The following is a 19,862-nucleotide window of genomic DNA, read 5'->3' on the forward strand; positions in this document are numbered from 1 at the left end:
AATATTATGGAAATAGAAGAGGATGTAGATGAAGACGAAATGGGAGATACGATACTGCGTGAAGAGTTTGACAGAGCACTGAAAGACCTGAGTCGAAACAAGGCCCCCGGAGTAGACAACATTCCATTAGAACTACTGACGGCCTTGGGAGAGCCAGTCATGACAAAACTCTACCAGCTGGTGAGCAAGATGTATAAGACAGGCGAAATACCCTCAGACTTCAAGAAGAATATAATAATTCCAATCCCAAAGAAAGCAGGTGCTGACAGATGTGAAAATTACCGAACTATCAGTGTAATAAGCCACGGCTGCAAAATACTAACGCGAATTCTTTACAGACGAATGGAAAAACTGGTGGATGCAGACCTCGGGGAGGATCAGTTTGGATTCCGTCGAAATGTTGGAACACGTGAGGCAATACTGACCTTACGACTTATCTTAGAAGAAAGATTAAGAAAAGGCAAACCTACGTTTCTAGCATTTGTAGACTTAGAGAAAGCTTTTGACAATGTTGACTGGAATACTCTTTTTCAAATTCTAAAGGTGGTAGGGGTAAAATACAGGGAGCGAAAGGCTATTTATAATTTGTACAGAAATCAGATGGCAGTAATAAGAGTCGAGGGGCATGAAAGGGAAGCAGTGGTTGGGAAAGGAGTGAGACAGGGTTGTAGCCTCTCCCCGATGTTATTCAATCTGTATATTGAGCAAGCAGTAAAGGAAACAAAAGAAAAATTTGGAGTAGGTATTAAAATTCATGGAGACGAAGTAAAAACTTTGAGGTTCGCCGATGACATTGTAATTCTGTCAGAGACGGCAAAGGACTTGGAAGAGCAGTTGAACAGAATGGACAGTGTCTTGAAAGGAGGATATAAGATGAACATTAACAAAAGCAAAACGAGGATAATGGAATGTAGTCAAATTAAATCGGGTGATGCTGAGGGAATTAGATTAGGAAATGAGACACTTAAAGTAGTAAAGGAGTTTTGCTATTTAGGAAGTAAAATAACTGATGATGGTCGAAGTAGAGAGGATATAAAATGTAGACTGGCAATGGCAAGGAAAGCGTTTCTGAAGAAGAGAAATTTGTTAACATCGAATATAGATTTATGTATCAGGAAGTCGTTTCTGAAAGTATTTGTTTGGAGTGTAGCCATGTATGGAAGTGAAAGAATGGACGATAACTAGTTTGGACAAGAAGAGAATAGAAGCTTTCGAAATGTGGTGCTACAGAAGAATACTGAAGATAAGGTGGATAGATCACGTAACTAATGAGGAGGTATTGAATAGGATTGGGGAGAAGAGAAGTTTGTGGCACAACTTGACTAGAAGAAGGGATCGGTTGGTAGGACATGTTTTGAGGCATCAAGGGATCACAAATTTAGCATTGGAGGGCAGTGTGGAGGGTAAAAATCGTAGAGGGAGACCGAGAGATGAGTACACTAAGCAGATTCAGAAGGATGTAGGTTGCAGTAGGTACTGGGAGATGAAGCAGCTTGCACAGGATAGAGTAGCATGGAGAGCTGCATCAAACCAGTCTCAGGACTGAAGACAACAACAACAACAACAACAAGAAACAAAATAATTATTTTGTGGTCAAGGCGAGAATTTCATTCTAATTATTACTGCTTTTCAAAATTTTCTCACGTAGATTTCTTAAAATCACTGTCACCAATGGTCGAACTACTCATAAGACGGTAACGGCCCTATTCGACATATGTTTTTTGTACTGTACATCTTGTATTACTAATCGATTCGAGTTCTCTTTTTTACCTCTGTATTTTTCTTCTTCTCTCTGTTAACGTTATTTATCTGGAAGGTAATGTCTTCGTGTGTACAAATGTAATGTAATGTGTTATGTAAAATAAATATTATTATTTATTGTGTAATTTTATTTCTGTATATGTATGTAATTTCATTGTAATTTTAGGAGCTTCGGCCCCTTAGGAAAGTTAACAACTGTGAGCGATGTTACGAAGAGACAGTTGAGGAGCGATGGTGCCTTATGTGGAGCGGCAACTGTGGGTGAAGTTCAATACCACGAACAAAATGGATGGTTGTCATTAGCGGCAATAAACTGCGTATTGTCTGGTAGGGTATGAAGTATCACAGTTTACATGAGAGCCGTGTTTCTGAAGAGATTAATTTTGGTGATGTGCTAACAAATGGGCGGTCTGCGCAACAGGGTTGACATTCGACCAGCCGTACACTGCTGCTTCTGAAAATTAATGTTCTTGAAGTTAAATTAACCGGACTAGCTCCGTTCCGTTACGTCTACAGAAACAGGGAAAGTTTATTATGATGAAATTTGATTTCCTAGCGATCAACGCGATAACGGAGCGCCAGCACCAGAGATACTACAGCATGCGTCTCAGGTAAGACGTTGCAGCACACACTTCTCTACAATCACATTGTCGACTGTTAATTGACATGTTGCTGCGGGATGTCAGTCCGAACTCTCTTCGATAAATATTATTAAATTGCGTTACACAGTTTCTACTCAGTTTTCGATTTACATTCCAGCAGTTCTCTTCTAAATTGAAATTATATTCTGTACTGTAAAATGCTGTTTCAAATGCCAACACTTTACTTGGTTCTCCCATAACAACGCGAGTTGACAGATCGGTTTATGCTGAAGGCAATATGGTAATTTGCAAGTATGACTGCCTATTGAAGTTGGAGGGCTCCATACGATACTTATCGAACGTGCGATAGTAAATCGATTGTGGAAGTCTCGTGTCGCTCGTTATGATCAATTATTTGTGATCGTCATTTTTATCAGTTTTGTTTTGTTTCTTCAGTTCGTGTACATTACATTCCCGCCGTAATTGTTTGTGATTCTAATGGGAAATCGACACGGTTTCTCTTGATAGGGAGTGTAATGTCTGCTGCTTCTCACGTTTCTTCTGCGGAATGCCTCACATGGAAAACTCTAATTCCATGCTTATCCAGCATAGACAAATTGTTTGACTTTTTGCCAGAAATATGGACTTCTGCCGGACGAGGAAAGGAGGGACTGTGTTGACCGTAGTGCTGCGAAGTCTGTGAAACTTCGTAAGAAGAGTGTGGACACTGAAATTACGTTGCAATTTCATTGCGGACTTTGCGAAAAGAAAACCAGCATCAGGAGAAATACGTGGTTCCAGCCCTCCAAATTATCGATTCAGACGAGCGTAATTCTTGTGTCGTGCTGGATTCGAGATTACACGTTACAAGCCACAGCATCAGAAACTGAGTTATCGGCAAATACCGTATGTGACTACTTCGGGTTTTGACAATAAGTGTGCTACGTGATAGTGACAAATGACAGTGTGCAAATTGGTGGACCGAATAAAACAGTAGAAGTAGACGAATCTCAAATTGCTAGACGAAAGAATCAAAGAGGACGACCTTATAAAAGTGACGGAGATCATATTTAGGTTTTCGGTGGGAGAGAAAGGGAATCCCGCAAGTGTTTCGTTGTGAGGGTATTGTCCCGAGTCAAGGTGACTTTAGTGGGTCTCATAAAACATTTCATACCGCCTGGAACAGAAGCCATCACAGACGGGTTTTAGTCGTACTGGACACTCAAAGCTGAAGGGTTCGACAACGATTCGTGAACCACTCTGTGGAGTTCATCTCTTCGGATGACGTCACTGTCGATACTCAGAATATAGAGCGGCTGTGAAAGTCTGTCAAATCTACCATAAAAAGAGAATGGTGCTCAGGACAGAGGGACGAACTGTACTTGGTCCAGTACCTATACTTTCACAACTTGCGTTTGCCGGGGAAAGTCGACGCATGCGACACTCTGCCGATATTCCTGCGCGATATTGGCAGAGTTTACCCTGGGTACGGGAAAAAAGCAATCGCCCCTGTAGCTTACACATCGCGCGGACTGTCACAAGACGATAACACCGACGTCGACTAAGGTAACTCATCTCCTCTGAATTTAGAAGTGCTTCTCTAACGCTTTACTTTTGTCGTTGCTGCAGTGACAACTTGAAATATACTCATAAAGCGCGCCACAAGACTTCCATAATCGATCTCCTATCGCACATCCGATATGTATCGTTTGTGGCCCTCCAACTTCGAAGGGCAATCATTCTTGGAAATTACCGGCAATTGTTTCCTATTAGTTATTTTCTTAATTAGTGGTTGTTTCAAAGCCATAGCTTAGCTAAAAATATTTTGAAGACACTGGCGATAAGGATTATATCATTTTACTCTCTTAATAATGTAAATACAGGTTATAGCAGATAGTACTCTTGAATCAATAGTGACGTTTATACTCCGTTAACAACGACTTGAATTTCAAACCGTTTACAGGCACATTATGTAACGCTAAGCCATCACTCATTCCTTGGTGCTGATATAAACGTTATTCAGCCAGGATCAGTTCCTTGTTTGTTGATCGTACAGCTTAATAAACAATGTTTCCAAACGAGGTTATTTTGAATACTAAGAGATCACAGATGCTAACAGTGATAAGCCAACAAGCATCATATTTACTACTTTTGTGAAAGACATTTTCGTATATCAAAACTGTGCTGTCCCCATATATCCACCTTCATTAGAATACAGTAATCAAAATTATTTTTTATGACAGCAGCATTTAGACAAATAATATTTGTGCCTATTTTATCTGTTTAAGTGTTCACTTGTATGTATATATTTTGCATGTGACTGAAGTGTGCACTTGTGTTCCGTATCTGCGATCTCAGTCAATCTTCTTTAGACATAGGCACTACCTAACAGAAAATGCCAGACACGTAATCATTGGGGGTAGAAACAGTCTTTTTAGGGGTTGGATTAAATGTTCAGCGGTGCGTCGCTTTAATCACAACAGTTTACGATGTGTTCTGGTGAACGTTTTCCTGCAGAACCTTTACTTGTTATATGCAGTAATGCACTTTCAAAATTTACAAGCTAATTGTCAGGATGGGGGAAAGGTATCAGCGGCGTATCTGCAGTATTACTGACGACAGTTTGCTACGCGTGTACGAATTTGGTTACACTGTTACGGATTGTTTACAATATTGCTTTGCGATAGGCTTAACTTCCAAAGTTGAGTACCAATGAACGAACCTGAGTATTATTTATTCATACCCATGAAATATTACACAAACTACTTTCCACAGATTATGAGATGTAAACAGCATAGAATGCACGGGACAGAGCGACAGGGTGCAGCGATTAGTAAATTGGTCTATCCAGATTTAGGTTTACCGTGATTTTCCTATTGCTGCAGGCAAATGCTCGGAAGATTCCTTTGAAAAGGACACGGAGCGATGTCTTTACCTGTCTTTGACACATTCCGAGCTTGTGCTCCGTCTTTAATAACTTCAATATCAAAGAGGCGTTAAACCCAATCTTTGTTCCATCCCCTTGTAGGTATGTACCCGGTGATGTAATTTTATGTAAAAGATATTACCTCTGACACAAATAAATTGACGAATAAGTATTTACTAGCTAGATTCAAACTATTTTTAATTTGTGAACATTATCACACATTTGGTATAAAACGGGATGAAAACTGTAGCTAAAACGAGGTCAGAAATTTCAGAAATGAGAATAAGTATTCTACTTCGCGGCATAATATTCACACACACCTAAAGCTGTTTTTTTTTCCTAATTTTCCCACGCTACTTATTGACTGGCCAGCCCCCAGAAATTGGAACTCTGTGGAATGGTTGGTACAGACCAAACCTGAAATACAGATCCTGCGAAACCCCGTTACACTTCTATCCTTAGGCGGCATCCGCAGGAACTGTCAGCTCTCGTCAGAGGAGCAACAGCACACATTAATGAGGACATGCTAGACTGGACATGGAACTGGAATATGGCTCAGATATCGTGCGTGTTAAAGATGGCGCACACGTTTAAGGTGACCATCCTCTCGTCCTCCTCCTTTTCCTTTTCCGACGAACACGATTTTTCTAGCTCTGTCTCGAATTTTTTTAAAGTAATTCGGGATAGCAATTTGTCCCGGATTTAACAATTATGAAACGAGTTATCCAGAATTAAATGAGCTTTTCACATGTGTATGTATGCTGGTACTGAAAGGGTATTTTCCCAAAGAAGTAAAGTGTGGAGCAGTGAGAAATCACAGTTTATTGTAGGATCTACGAAGGCAATATTAGTGAGTAGAGTGAGTTAAGATGAAACTTGAGTTGAATGTTTTCATATGTTGTTACAGTATACAGACACGTTGAAGAAAATTTACACCACTGATACATACTGTATATCTGCTCGCACTCCTTCATCTTAAGAGACACTAATAAAAAATAAATTTACGTACTTTTGTAACAAATGAAAGCGATAGTTTACATTTATTAGATTTATGTAAGACTTGCTTTTGCAATATCAGAATTTTGTAATGTGCCCAGAATTTGGGAACAGAAAATATGCTCACCTGGACGCAATGAAATCTCTTAAGCGGTTACTAGAACCGTAGGTGTGTATGAAAAGAATTCCTCAAACGGCACATTTCTATCTCTCCTCATTTCTGAAATACGTGTCATCAGAGTTGTAAAGATTCTCTAGGAGCACCCTGCATTTTCTGTAATTCATTATGGAGGCAATCAGAAGTCACCGGCAATCGGCGATCGCCGGCCGGTATGGACGAGCGGTTCTAGGCGCTTCAGTCTGGAACCGCGCTATCGTTATGGTCGCAGGTTCAAATCCTGCCTCGGCATGGACGTGTATGATGTCCTTAGGTTAGTTAGGTTTAAGTAGTTCTAAGTTCTAGGGGACGTATGACGTCAGATGTTGAGTCCCATAGTGCTTAGAGCCATTTGAACCATTTGAACCAATCGGCGATCGCATGCACCTCGACGCAGTGGCAGATACATATGGGTGGTAGCGGGGGAGCGTCGCGGGGCGCGCGTATCCCCCCCCCCCTGTCACCCACGCCATCCCCACCAGTCATCGTGCACGCTATTCGTTCGTTTCTTTCGTCAGTCGACTCGACTGAATCGGGTTGTCAAGTAGTTGTACTTTCCTATTTAGCACGCTCGTCCGCGTCATCGTATTTTATACTTTTCTGTCTGGGGCATAGATAGCTAACACATTCCTACGAGGGAAGCCTCGGCCATTCTAGTAATCTCGATACGTTATTCTGTTTGGCATTTGTTCGCGAAAATTCACGAATATTCGACTGTTTTCTTGTGGAGAGCACCTTCGATACGAAGCGTTATAAATAGGAACCATTCGCCAAATGTGGCTTGATTATTTTTTATTATTGTACAAGGAAAGGTCGCTCAAGATATCTTTAGCGCCTCCTTGAGGTTTATCTGTATTCGCCATTGCTTCGACACTGCTCCACCTGCCAGATAGCTGGATATTGTAAACGTCATTTGCCTTATACTCACTGAGCTGCGTTAGAACTGACTTCCTTTACGTTCATATAGCTTACTGCAGATGAGCACAACGTTTGAGCGTAAACGTCTCTATAACGCGCTTTCAAAAATCCGAGTTACTCTAGTGTGTAACCGAGCGAGGTGGTGCAGTGGTTAGCACACTGGACTCGCATTCGGGAGGACGACGGTACAATCCCGTCTCCGGCCATCCTGATTTAGGTTTTCCGTGATTTCCCTAAATCGCTTCAGGCAAATGCTGGGATGGTTCCTTTGAAAGGGCACGGCCGATTTCCTTCCCCATCCTTCCGTCACCCGAGCTTGCGCTCCGTCTCTAATGACCTCGTTGTCGACGGGACGTTAAACACTAATCTCCTTGTCCTCCTCTAGTGTGTAATATATATCTACTGATAGGTAGGAGACGCGCACCTGCTGGCATCGACAGCAAACGAGGAAAGATTCCCCCTCTCATGTCCCAGCTCCCCGGCGGTACATCGTGACCATCGGTCAACGTATCGTCTACAGACTGTGTGAATAGGGGAAAATAATCCGATTTGATCCAGATGTTCGGGGTTTTCGAAGATTTTGTGTGGGGTCGGCAATGTTTGTGATGGCAGGCCTATTTCAGCAATACGTCAGCTTGGTTAGTTACGCTCCATGTCACCTGGAACAATGGAATCCTCAACAGTATATGAATCAGTTTTAAATAACGAAAAGAAAAATCACCCCATTCAGTACATTATTGAATGGACATGAATAATTATTATTATGAATAATTATTATAATTGGCATAGCAACTGAGATACACAATATGTCGTCACTTATCCAAGACGGTAGGGTTGTCCTCTGGCGACATAAATTTAACTGATAAAAGTACTGCAGGCTGGTTTCACTCAGAAGAATAAATGGAGAACTGAGTCTGTTAAAACGCTTAAAAATGCTTTCGGCTGGAAGAATGAATACTTGATTCAACTGACACTTGAAAAGAAAGAAAGAATAATGCTATCAATATCTGAAGCTAAAACACTGTTGAATGTTTTCATTCGGTTGCTCCAACAGACTGCTTTCACTCGAAAAGATAAATGAATAGCAAACAACAACCAGTTGATTTGATTGTTTTCATTCGGTTTTCCCACAGACTGGTTTCATTCAAAAGAAAGAATGAGTAATCTGACTAACAGAACTGTTGTTTTCATTCGCTTGCTGTTAGATCCTGGTTTCACTCCAAAGAGTGAATGAGTAATCCAACCGACTGAATCGATTATTTTCATTCGGTTGCTCCCACAAATTAGTTTCCCTCAAAAGAATGAATGAATAGTTCAACCGATACGTAAAAATACAACCGAATAAGTCGATTGTTTTCCAACAACCGTGTGGTATCGATAGCTACGATGCCACGGCGTAGGTTCAAGTTCTTAGGTTGGCACTACTAGAGCAGACGATCCGCACCGACGACAGCGCCCTCTAGCCCACGGTGCAGTTCTACGAGCGCCGTTCCAGATGCAGCCCACTTGATTCCGAGCAGACGACCAAGCAACATTGTATCATTTTCGTAGTGGGCGAGCCACTACAGATTTTGCCTGTGTAGCTTCTGTTAGCTTTGATACATCCGACTTCGCACCGACGTGCTCATCATAGCCAAAGTTATGTAACCATATTTTATTACTTGTCTTACCTAGAGTAACCATCTTTTATTTTACTTGCAGTACCGACGTATTTCTACCTCACCTGCTCCTCCTAGCTTCCTACATTCGGCCTACCCTCCAAATTGCAGGAGCAGACCCACGCGCCGCCTTCCAGGCGGGTTACAAAAAACCGAATGAATCCATTGTTTCCATTCGGTTGTTCTCATTACTAGTAATACTGGGAGAACGGATCGTGAGATGCGACTGGGTGTCCTAGTGGGTGAAAGAATTCCTCACGAAAGGATAGGGTTTCAGATTCGAGTCCTCCTCGACATACAGGCTAAATATGGTGGGAAGACTGACTACTATTCCTGTTGTCGATGCGACGTTACTTTCAGTTGTTGATGATAGCACATGTTCTAGTAGTCGTCACAGACATCTGCACTAAGATAACTTCGTTGTGAATGAATGTGGTCGTACCTCCACGTATAATATATATATATATATATGTGTGTGTGTGTGTGTGTGTGTGTGCAGTACAAAAAAAAGTCACTGGACAGTTCAGGTTCAGGTAATTTAGGAACAAGACATATTTAAATTTCCTGCTTTCATTATTTAATCATGTCTGAAAATTCAATGTTGTTATTGCTCCTACTTTTCTACATCTACATCTACATCCATACTCCGCAAGCCACCTGACGGTGTGTGGCGGAGCGTACCCTGAGTACCTCTATCGGTTCTCCCTTCTATTCCAGTCTCGTATTGTACGTGGAAAGAAGGATTGTCGGTATGCTTCTGTGTGGGATCTAATCTCTCTGATTTTATCCTCATGGTCTCTTCGCGAGATATACGTAGGAGGGAGCAATATACTGCTTGACTCTTCGGTGAAGGTATGTTCTCGAAACTTTAAAAAAAGCCCGTACCGAGCTACTGAGCGTCTCTCCTGCAGAGTCTTCCACTGGAGTTTATCTATCATCTCCGTAACGCTTTCGCAATTACTAAATGATCCTGTAACGAAGCGCGCTGCTCTCCGTTGGATCTTCTCTATCTCTTCTATCAACCGTACCTGGTGCGGATCCCACACTGCTGAGCAGTATTCAAGCATTGGGCGAACAAGCGTACTGTAACCTACTTCCTTTGTTGTCGGATTGCATTTCCTTAGGATTCTTCCGATGAATCTCAGTCTGGCATCTGCTTTACCGACGATCACCTTTATATGATCATTCCATTTGTTGAGAGACTGGAAAGGGACACAGTGACCGGAAGAAATTCTCACTGTAGATTGAGCCTCTTTGGCTCAAATGGTTCAAATGGATCTGAACACTATGGGACTTAACATCTGAGGTCATGAGTCTCCTAGAACTTAGAACTACTGAAACCTAACTAACCTAAGGACATCACACACATCCATGCCCGAGGCAGGATTCGAACCTGCGACCGTAGTGGTCGAGCGGTTCCAGACTGTAGCGTCTAGAACCTCTCGGCCACCTAGGCCGGCTGAGCCTCTTTGAATGAGATATGCTTGGAAGACAGTTGTGGCCGCAGAGTGGATGGCGAGCACTCACAGTTGATGCCGATCCTGCGCGCGATGAGGTCGGCCAGGTCCTTGCAGTAGCCCTCGAAGCGCTCGTTGCCCCTGAGCGTCTCGCCCGGCATCGCCTTCCGCATCATGATGTACGGCTCCTCCTGTCAACACGGAACACTGCTCAGAGTCTGCGGTGGTAACCGACACGCCAGTGGCCTATCACCATCTTGACTAATGTACAGTCATTTACAAGAATCCGTTAGGTTAGATTAGACAATGCAAACTCCAGGTAAGAATATTAAAAGTATAAGGAATTTATAGATTGCTACTTACCGAATAGATGATACGTTGAATTCCAGATGTTGAATTGCAGACACCTTTACGCTAAGCAGAACTCTATCTTTTCTTTATATTGTTTGGAGTAAATTAGATTAACATTTGACAATGCAACAGGCTCTAGTGACCAGATAACTAGAATGTCTTTATTTTCAACAACGCCTGACTGTCACTCCCTACGTATTCTTGTCCTCCTAATTTGCACACAGTCTGCACCCCCCTCGAAAATTCTCTTGGACGATGAAGAACCTACGTGAACATCACTAACTTCGACAGCAACTGAAAACTGCGTCATTTAGTTTAAATAAGACAAAATACTCAAGTACATACAGTTTATAATACTGTACTTTGACATGGCGGACTTTATACACACGTTTCATCATTGAAATTCAATAAATACCCCAACTGAAATGAAGTACCCATTTATGGTTTTTCCCCTAGCCTCTAATATGTTAATGAGTTCCGGTTTTCCTGTACTTCCCACAAAACTGATATGAACTGCCCGACTGTGTTATCACTGATAGCCAACCTACGTAGCCTTGTTGATAAAGGAAGTAAATTTGCTGTATGTGTCCGCTATCTTTGTAAATATTTAGTGAATAAAACTGTCTAGATCCCTTAATAAATTTTATTTATTACACCCTTTTGGCTGCTTCCTTCATCATAAATCAGCAATTAAAATCAAACGAACATAACGAGGGACAGGAGTTTATTATTGCAAAAAGATGAAAAAGTGAAAGTTAAGAAATATTAACAATCGTTAACGCACCAGAAACTTCCCACTTGGAAAATAAATTTCAGTGTCATTGTTATGAAGCTATGCCTAACCACGGCGTGAAATTACTTCCTGGCTCAAAAATTTATACAAAGTTTTAAGTTCTGGCGGACAGGTGACGCCAGTGCGGAGGAAGTTATCTTCAAATTTTATTGATATTATTTATTTATTTTTCACCGTTTATATTCATAAAAAGGCAGACACTCTGTCAATTACCAACGTCCAAATTGTAAAACATGATTTAAATGAGTACAGTTGTTTACTTATAAAATTAGCCGTTACAGATAACAAAATTTAGTTTACGTAATTTTGACATGTACCTATTGAATATACTGCACAATAGCATCTATGCAACAGCCGTATTAGCTATAGTATTATACAAAGTTTCCATGCACATAATATTGCTTTATAAAAGTATTACTTATTGCTATAATTACACGTGTCTGATAAGTGAAGAAAGGCACCGTATAACCTAGAACTCAGCCAAACACTCTACTGTAATGTGTAGACTTGTAAAACAGATTATAAAACCGAAAAGTACCTTATTTTTAATTAAAATAAAAAACGTGTACTCTGCGTAACATCTACCAGCTCACTCGGCAAGCCTTACACTCGCACATTGCCCACTCCTATCGTACTGAAGATTTCGCCAACTTACCCATCCGTCCTCAGAATCCTCCCTGCTTTAACTGAATACCACTCTTCCTATCCGTAATACAAATCCTCCCCTCTATTCTCCCTCCAAACAATTTGTTCTTGATTCATCTTTCCCATCATTTACATCATCTCTATCATTTCCATCACAACTTTTCCAAAACAGTCTCCCATAACAGCCACCCTCACCTATAGCCCTCTTCTTTCTCCAATCAAAGTAATACATAATTCGTCCATCCCTACTCCCAATCAGGCTCATGATATGTGCCTCTTTTATCACCGTCAGCAATATACCGGGTGATCAAAAAGTCAGTATAAATTAGAAAACTTAATAAACCACAGAATAATGGAGATAGAGAGGTAAAAATTTACACACATGCTTGGAGTGACATGGGGTTTTAATAGAACAAAAAAAAACAACAACAAAGTATTGCTAGACGCGTGAAAGATCTCTTGCGCGCGTCGTTTGGTGATGATCGTATGCTCAGCCGCCACTTAAGTCATGCTTGACCTCCCAGGTCCCCAGACCTCAGTCCGTGCGATTATTGGCTTTGGGGGTACCTGAAGTCGCAAGAGTATCGTGATCGCCCGACATCTCTAGGGATGCTGAAAGACAACATCCGACGCCAATGCCTCACCATAACTCCGGGCATGATTTACAGTGCTGTTCACAACATTATTCCTCGACTACAGCTATTTTTGATGAATGATGGTGGACATATTAAGCATTTCCTGTAAAGAACATTGCTTTGTCTTACTTTGTTATGCTAATTATTGCTATTCTGATCAGATGAAGCGCCATCTGCCGGACATTTTTTGAACGTTTGTATTTTTTTTGGTTCTAATAAAACCTCATGTCATTCCAAGCATGTGTGTCAATTTGAACCTTTCTATCTACATTATTCCGTGATTTATTCAGTTTTCAAATTTATACTCACTTTTTGATCACCTGGTACTTATATACTTATAGACTAATAGTTGTCATAAAATATTCTGAGAAAATCTAAAAGTATTTCTTATATGTTTTAACTTTCAAACTAAACGTATTTTAAATCTTACTGACTAATGAGCGGGTGTAAGTGCTGCCACACCGTATATTTTTCATACTTGTGGAGTGATATCGATTAAATGAGGACAGACAAAAAGTAAGTCAATAATCTTAAAAAATCTGCTTCGTCAAGATCGCTTGTAAGTCTTTTTATTGATTACCGGTTTTGACAGATCTGTGCTGGCATCATCGGATCTTGGGACATATTAAGAGAAGTTCATGAGCTTCACGTTCTTGCAAGCCACGTAGTGATGCTGCGTCATTTTACAATAAAAGGTGGCAAGGAACATCAGCATGTCAAACATGAAATACCACATACATGAAACTCCCATCATGCTCTGCTAATACTCAGTCCCATACAATCTATACATCAACTATAATAATGTTTTTGTTGCCACTTCCCCCCGTGATTTTAGAAATGAAGATGGAATGTTATGTATTTCTTCCGCCTTATTTGATTTTAAGTCTTCCAGAGCTCTACTAAGGATTCTCTGACACTTCTATATCGACTCCTGCTTCTTCTTCTTTCACATCAGGCAAATCTTTTCCCCCACAGAGACCTTTAATATTCTCTTTTCATCTATCCTCTCTCTCCTCCGAAATTAACAGTGAAATTCCCGTTTCACTCTAAATGTTACCACCCTTGCCTTTAAATTCAACTAAGATTGTTTTTCTTCTTCTGTATGCTGAGTCAGTCCTTCCGACAATCATTCCTTTTTCTATTTCTTCACATTTCTCATGGGCCCATTTCACCTTAGAGTCCTTGCACTTCCTATTATTTCAATGCTAAATTACCTGTATTCCTGAATTTCCTTGAACGTTTTTGTATTTCCTTCTTCCATCGATGTACAGAAGTATTTCTTCTGCTACTCATGGTTTCTCCACAGTTATCTTCCTTGTACTTACGTTTTCCTCTCCAACTTCTGTGACTGCACTTTTTAGAGACCTCCATTCCTCTTCAAGCAAGCTGCCGACTGAGTTATTCATTATAGCAGTATCTGATAGCCTCAAAAAACTCTCTTCCTTCCTTCGTACTTCCTTATCCCACTTTTTTGCGCATCAGTTCTTCCTGACTAGTTCCTGCAACTTTAACTTACTCTTCCTACCAAACTGTGATCAGAGTCTATATCTACCCCTTGGTACGCCTTACAATCCAATATTGGATTTCAGATTATCTGCCTAATCATGATGTAATCAATCTGATTAATTTTAAAATAATAAACATTTCATTTAGTTTCTTTCCATCTTAGAAGTTTTCATTGGATTTCCGCTTAACAGTTTCTCTATTAACGCTTTCAACATGCCGCATCAGGTATGGTGTCTTAATTTATTTCTTCTTTACTACTAACTGTATTTGCTACCCGTTTTGTACACAATACCCACATATACCACTGAATGTTGCTGTAAAAGCATGTGATGGAAGACTCATAATTCAGGAGATATGACGTCATAATCACTAAATGCCCGTAAAATTAACTTTAACTTGACGAAGAACAAATTATCCAGACTATACTGAGAGAGTATTTTGCAATGAGAGTACGTAGCGACTTCCTTAATTTCAAAACATTACCAATTTTTCTCGCTTACATGTTTAATTTTAAAAATTTAACAGAGTACCTCATTTGTCAAGTAACTACAAATTTGAAACTGTCTTATACATGGAAGTTTGGTTATTTAAAGTATCAGAGGCTTACAGTTGTCCACTAACAGGTCCCTAGATACTTGTGGTAGTGTATTCCGTTTCATATTTCATGAATGAAGTGGTTCTAAATGAAGTTCTCCAAATGGAAAATCACTTTTAATGTTGCTCAATGGAAGAAAAGCGAAATGTTCTTGTCAACCGTCATGAATATCAAAAAGGAAATAGAATCTGGTCGCGGTATTTACCACATTTGCAGTATTTCGCCAAATTCTATGCACAGTGTGGAAGACTAATGGAGTCTTTCTAGTAGCTAAGTGGCGTCAGTGCCGAGATGGAACACGAGTTTTGTATTACTATAGTCGCCGACAGCTTTCGTTTTGAAAAGCTCTTGTCCCAAGTCAGCCACAAATCGACATCATCTTCATGAAACTCATGTCCGCAAACCGAGTATTACTAAGCACAAGTGTGAAAAGTGATTTATCTTTACTTAACCCATTTCTAATAGTCTGCTGGATTTAACTGGAGGAAGCAATAGGTACGATGTACATGTCCCGTAAGAAAAATATATAATGATTTATAAATCAAAATGAAGTACATGAGGCAATCATTTGGCACCGTCTGTACACTATTTAGTCACTTCGACGTTTCAGAAAGATTAAAGAAGAAAATCTGTAGTGAACATGATGACGTGTTATTCGCACTTGGAAGTGTCAGTTAACGGAAATCAGTCTTCTGGATTTTCTTTATTATCGTGGAGGGAGGTGGACAGTTTTTTTTTTTTTTTTTTTTTTTTTTTTTTTTCACGTAATGCAGCATTATCCACTGCCAAACTACGAAGACAAGGTGTGCCACAAAACTGCTGGCTTCACGAATTACAACAGCTCTCGATGCTATCTGATTCACATCAACGGTAAAAATGGCGGGAGAAGCTCGTCCTCTTGGCTATAGTGTATCTAAATACTAGTGAGGCCATAGTACACGCAGTTCATGTTTTGTACGCACCGAGCAATGCAACGCAGTACGTTGATTTTCTGTAGTTTTACATATCTCTTACGCTGATTGTCCGTAAGATCCATTTGAAAACGACTCGGTTGATCACCACACCTGTCACATTCCAAATGACGCACTGTTTGTATGACGGCGGTGTTAATAGGATATTAAAAATCTAGCTCCTTTCTTTCCATTTCCCCATGGTTGGGATCTAATAATCTATGACCGAATCTATTCATGAAACAATTTGGGGTAAGGTGTTACGGAACCAAACTGCTGAGGTCTTCGGTCCCTAAGCTTACACACTACTAAATCTAACTTATGTCCGACGGAGGATTCGAACCTCCGTCGGGGGAAGCCGCGCGAACCGTGACAAGACCCCTAGACCGCGCGGCCTACTCATGAAACAATTTTGGTAACACGTAGTTCTTTATCACGTTCATTTGCACATATGTCGTTTGTTAAATTACAAATCGCCCCGCAGCGTTTTATGGAATGTGGCCAAGGGACACTTTTGATTCTGATATTGCTTGTCGCCTGAGTGCAAAAGCCAAGCGATAACTCAAAACCTGACTGCATTCCAGAGTAATGTTCATACACATATTAAGGCAGTGTGTGTTGTAGATTGCAAAAACGAAGATAAGTTACATGTTCCACAGAAGTGTCACTGCCCAAATGGAAACAGTAACGTCCTGAGGAAGTGAAACAACGAGCAGCAGTACGCGAGATTTATGTAAAACCGATATCTAAGACTTTCATAAAGTTCTTGAGCGACTAATTTCAAATTTTACACAACATTCTAACAAAAACAATACAATTCAATATGCAAATGTTATTAGCAAAGCCTCAAGTACTTATTGACGGATTCACTAATGTCACAATGTACTACTGAAAAGTAAGAAATTAACTACATTAACTTAAAAGCAATCATGTACAGGTTACCTGCTAAGAGCGACTGCGAGAAAGAAAATGCGCCTCTGTGCTATGAAAATGTGCGGTTTCGTCTTCTTTCTAGTAGTATGTTATAACTACGAAAGCAAGGAATATAAATCAATTGACAAATTGTAAATTCCACATATATTCTTTCTCCTTATACATAATGATAAACAAAAATTGTGTATACAACAATTTGTTGTTTTGTTTCTTCCTCGCAGTTGTTTTTATCAGAGAGCAGGAATGTTGTATTTTTGGCTTATCGGCTTATTACTAGAATACTACTACAGAATCTGAACCGTCGGAAACTTGTTTCCTACCCATTCTCAGATTACAGCTCCACGAAACACTGTCACTAAAGCTGCTACTAGGCACATATGCAGCATCTGGAGATCTCTCTCTCTCATAGTCCTTATACCAATGAGTGCAACCAATTCGGCCACTCATTTTCAGTGGCTTCAATTCCCAATCAAGGTTTTGTTCATAATAACAACAAACGAAGCTCAGAGTCAGAGAGAGAGGGAAGAAGAGAGAAACAGAGGGGGGGGGGGGGGTTGGGGGACGATATGGATATAGAGAGGGGAAAGGAGGAGATGCACGTAGAGACAATGGGAGAAGCAAATGGAGAGAGAAAATGAGAGAAAGCAAAGGAGGGGGTGATGGAGAGAGAGGTGGGAGGAAGCGATCGACAGGCAGACGGGGAGGTGGAGGAGATGAACAAAGAAAGTGGGAAGGGGAGATAGACAGAGAGAAAAGGGAGAAGAAGATTATGACGTAATATCCTATTCTGATAAATGTTCAACAATTGCGAAGCATTGCCGCGTTCGCTAATGAATGTATACAGTATATGTATTGCGTTCACTCTTTTGGCATGCGGCTATACAACTCATGTTCTGCGAGATTTTATTATGAATATGATATTTATTACATAACACGAAATTCTGACGACACTACTAAAGTAATAGAACAGACGATTGACCAACTGTCTTTCCTAGATTTTGCCAGTCGGTAAAGCAGACCCATAAAATATGGGATAAGTAAATTACATTTTTGAGAGAACCTGTCCATATAATTTCTGTAGTAACTTCGGCCATGTGAGTGAATAATGAGTGGCAGGGTGGGCTACGTTTCATCTTGAAATCAGTGGTGAATATTCAGATTTTAAAACTACAGGTGTCACCATGTAGTAAAGTATGTCGTTCAAATCTGTTTAAATGTAAAATAGTAGTTAAAGGAAACTTTGGATTTATATCTGAAAAATACAATGACAACATTCAAAGGACCTTGAAAATTATGTTGTTATAAACGAGTGTCACTGTAAGCAAGATTTGTATTTTCAGTCTATTGTGTTGACAAATGGAGAAGCCTTGTTTTATTTTACATACAGTATTCACTCTTAAGCTTACATGAATAAAGTATATATAGCACTATGTGGAGTACTCACCAAACTTATTTACTTAGGAGTGAAGTAGTCTGCTCTCTATTTATCCAATACACATTTTCCAAATTACGTTCTATGTTCATTACTTCATTTGCAATTTCACTGCTTCCTGCCATAGCTTCAAAGAACGTGTCAACAATTCTAATGACTTCCAAAGCGCTACTCACGATAGGAATAGGATCTTTATATAATTCTTCTTCCTCTTCTTTTCCTCTATCTCACTCACTTCATGACCACTGTACCCTGATTCTTCACTTCATTTGCAATTTCGTGTTTCAGTTTGCGCTTCGGTTGTAACAAGGTTACTATCTATAGTTGCATACTTTTGATACTCGCGTTGACGGAGAATATGAGGGTTGATTTCTGGCAGAGCGGCAGATCACCGTGTCGTTGAATGTGTATTCAGTTTCGGCAGCATTTATTGCTTCAGTTGTGATTCCCGTGTGACTTTAACAGTTCTTGACGATTTGGGCTGTGACCCGGCTCCAAGCTTCGGTGATGAATGTGATAGCCTCCATCAGTGTAACAGAATAAGCCTGCTTTCTCTCAGTGGATTGTATCATTTTCAGTAATACAAGTTTACGACAGTGTCATTTTAGACTCCAAATTAATCCTTGGTCTATGGGATGCATGAAGATCGTCGTATTCGTAAGAAGGAAAACAAGCTTAATATTCTCCACACCAGAGAGTGCGGGATGTGCTGGAGAGTTGTGTCAACAAGAAACAGTATCTTCCTTTTCTGAGCTCCTAGCTCCAGATTCCAACGCTTTATTTCAGCTTCAAAGAGCTCGGAGTTCATGTAGGGCATTTTATTAGCACAATAGTCCACTGACAGATTTTTTTACGTGCTCAAAAGACCTAATACTTTTTAATCTAACTATCACGAGAAATTTTTTCTTCTCAGTTCCATCGGCGTTAGCTCGGACTCGAACTGTTGTTCGTCCTATACATAACTTGGCACCAACACATTTTTACGCCTTGAATTTCAGAGTTTTGTCAAGCGTAAGAAAATGTCAGTCTCGTGTGCATTAAAGATGTCACATTCTGCGAATCGTTCACGAATTCTAGGTCACACGATAGTGAGACATCGTTGGATTGTTTCAGTATTCACATCGTTGATTTCACCGCTCACTTTCAATACCGTGATGTTGTTTGAATCTGTCAGTATAGCCACAGCTGCACACAAACTACTCGTCTTTTAATTTTTTGCCAAGGGCTTCTACTTTCACCATAAGGAAATATCCACTAATAGGAACACTGATGCTTCTCTGTTGCTTAAACCACTTAAGTAGCGATTCATTCTTGTAACTCCGTTCGGATTTTCGTAACCACTCAATTTTAGCTCCATTTTGCTCAAATTCAGTAACAGTTTCATTCTTGTTCATCGATACCATTTGGTCTGTGGAATTTACGAGGCGAAACTGACGACAACGCCAACCTTTTATAGCTCCATTCTCGATTTTATGAATCACTTTCATTTTCCTTCAACCATTAAAACTTTCCTTTTACTTGCCATGTTTACTAAAATGCGTGACTTCGTAACAAACAGTTACGTAAAC

The 19,862-nt window shown here is 40.2% G+C and overlaps 1 protein-coding gene across 2 annotated transcripts in view; it reads right to left on the minus strand.

Annotated features, from left to right (window-relative positions):
• LOC126267159 (glutamate receptor 1-like) overlaps positions 1 to 19,862 on the minus strand; it is a 1,368,697-nt gene that overhangs the window by 209,866 nt on the left and 1,138,969 nt on the right. For both annotated transcript variants that reach the window (XM_049972106.1, XM_049972105.1), the window contains exon 11: positions 10,525 to 10,645. In XM_049972106.1, coding sequence (XP_049828063.1) covers positions 10,525 to 10,645 — 121 coding nt within the window. The remainder of the gene's footprint in view (positions 1 to 10,524; positions 10,646 to 19,862) is intronic.

The sequence above is a fragment of the Schistocerca gregaria genome, chromosome 4, assembly GCF_023897955.1.
Source record: "Schistocerca gregaria isolate iqSchGreg1 chromosome 4, iqSchGreg1.2, whole genome shotgun sequence".
NCBI lineage: Eukaryota > Metazoa > Arthropoda > Insecta > Orthoptera > Acrididae > Schistocerca > Schistocerca gregaria.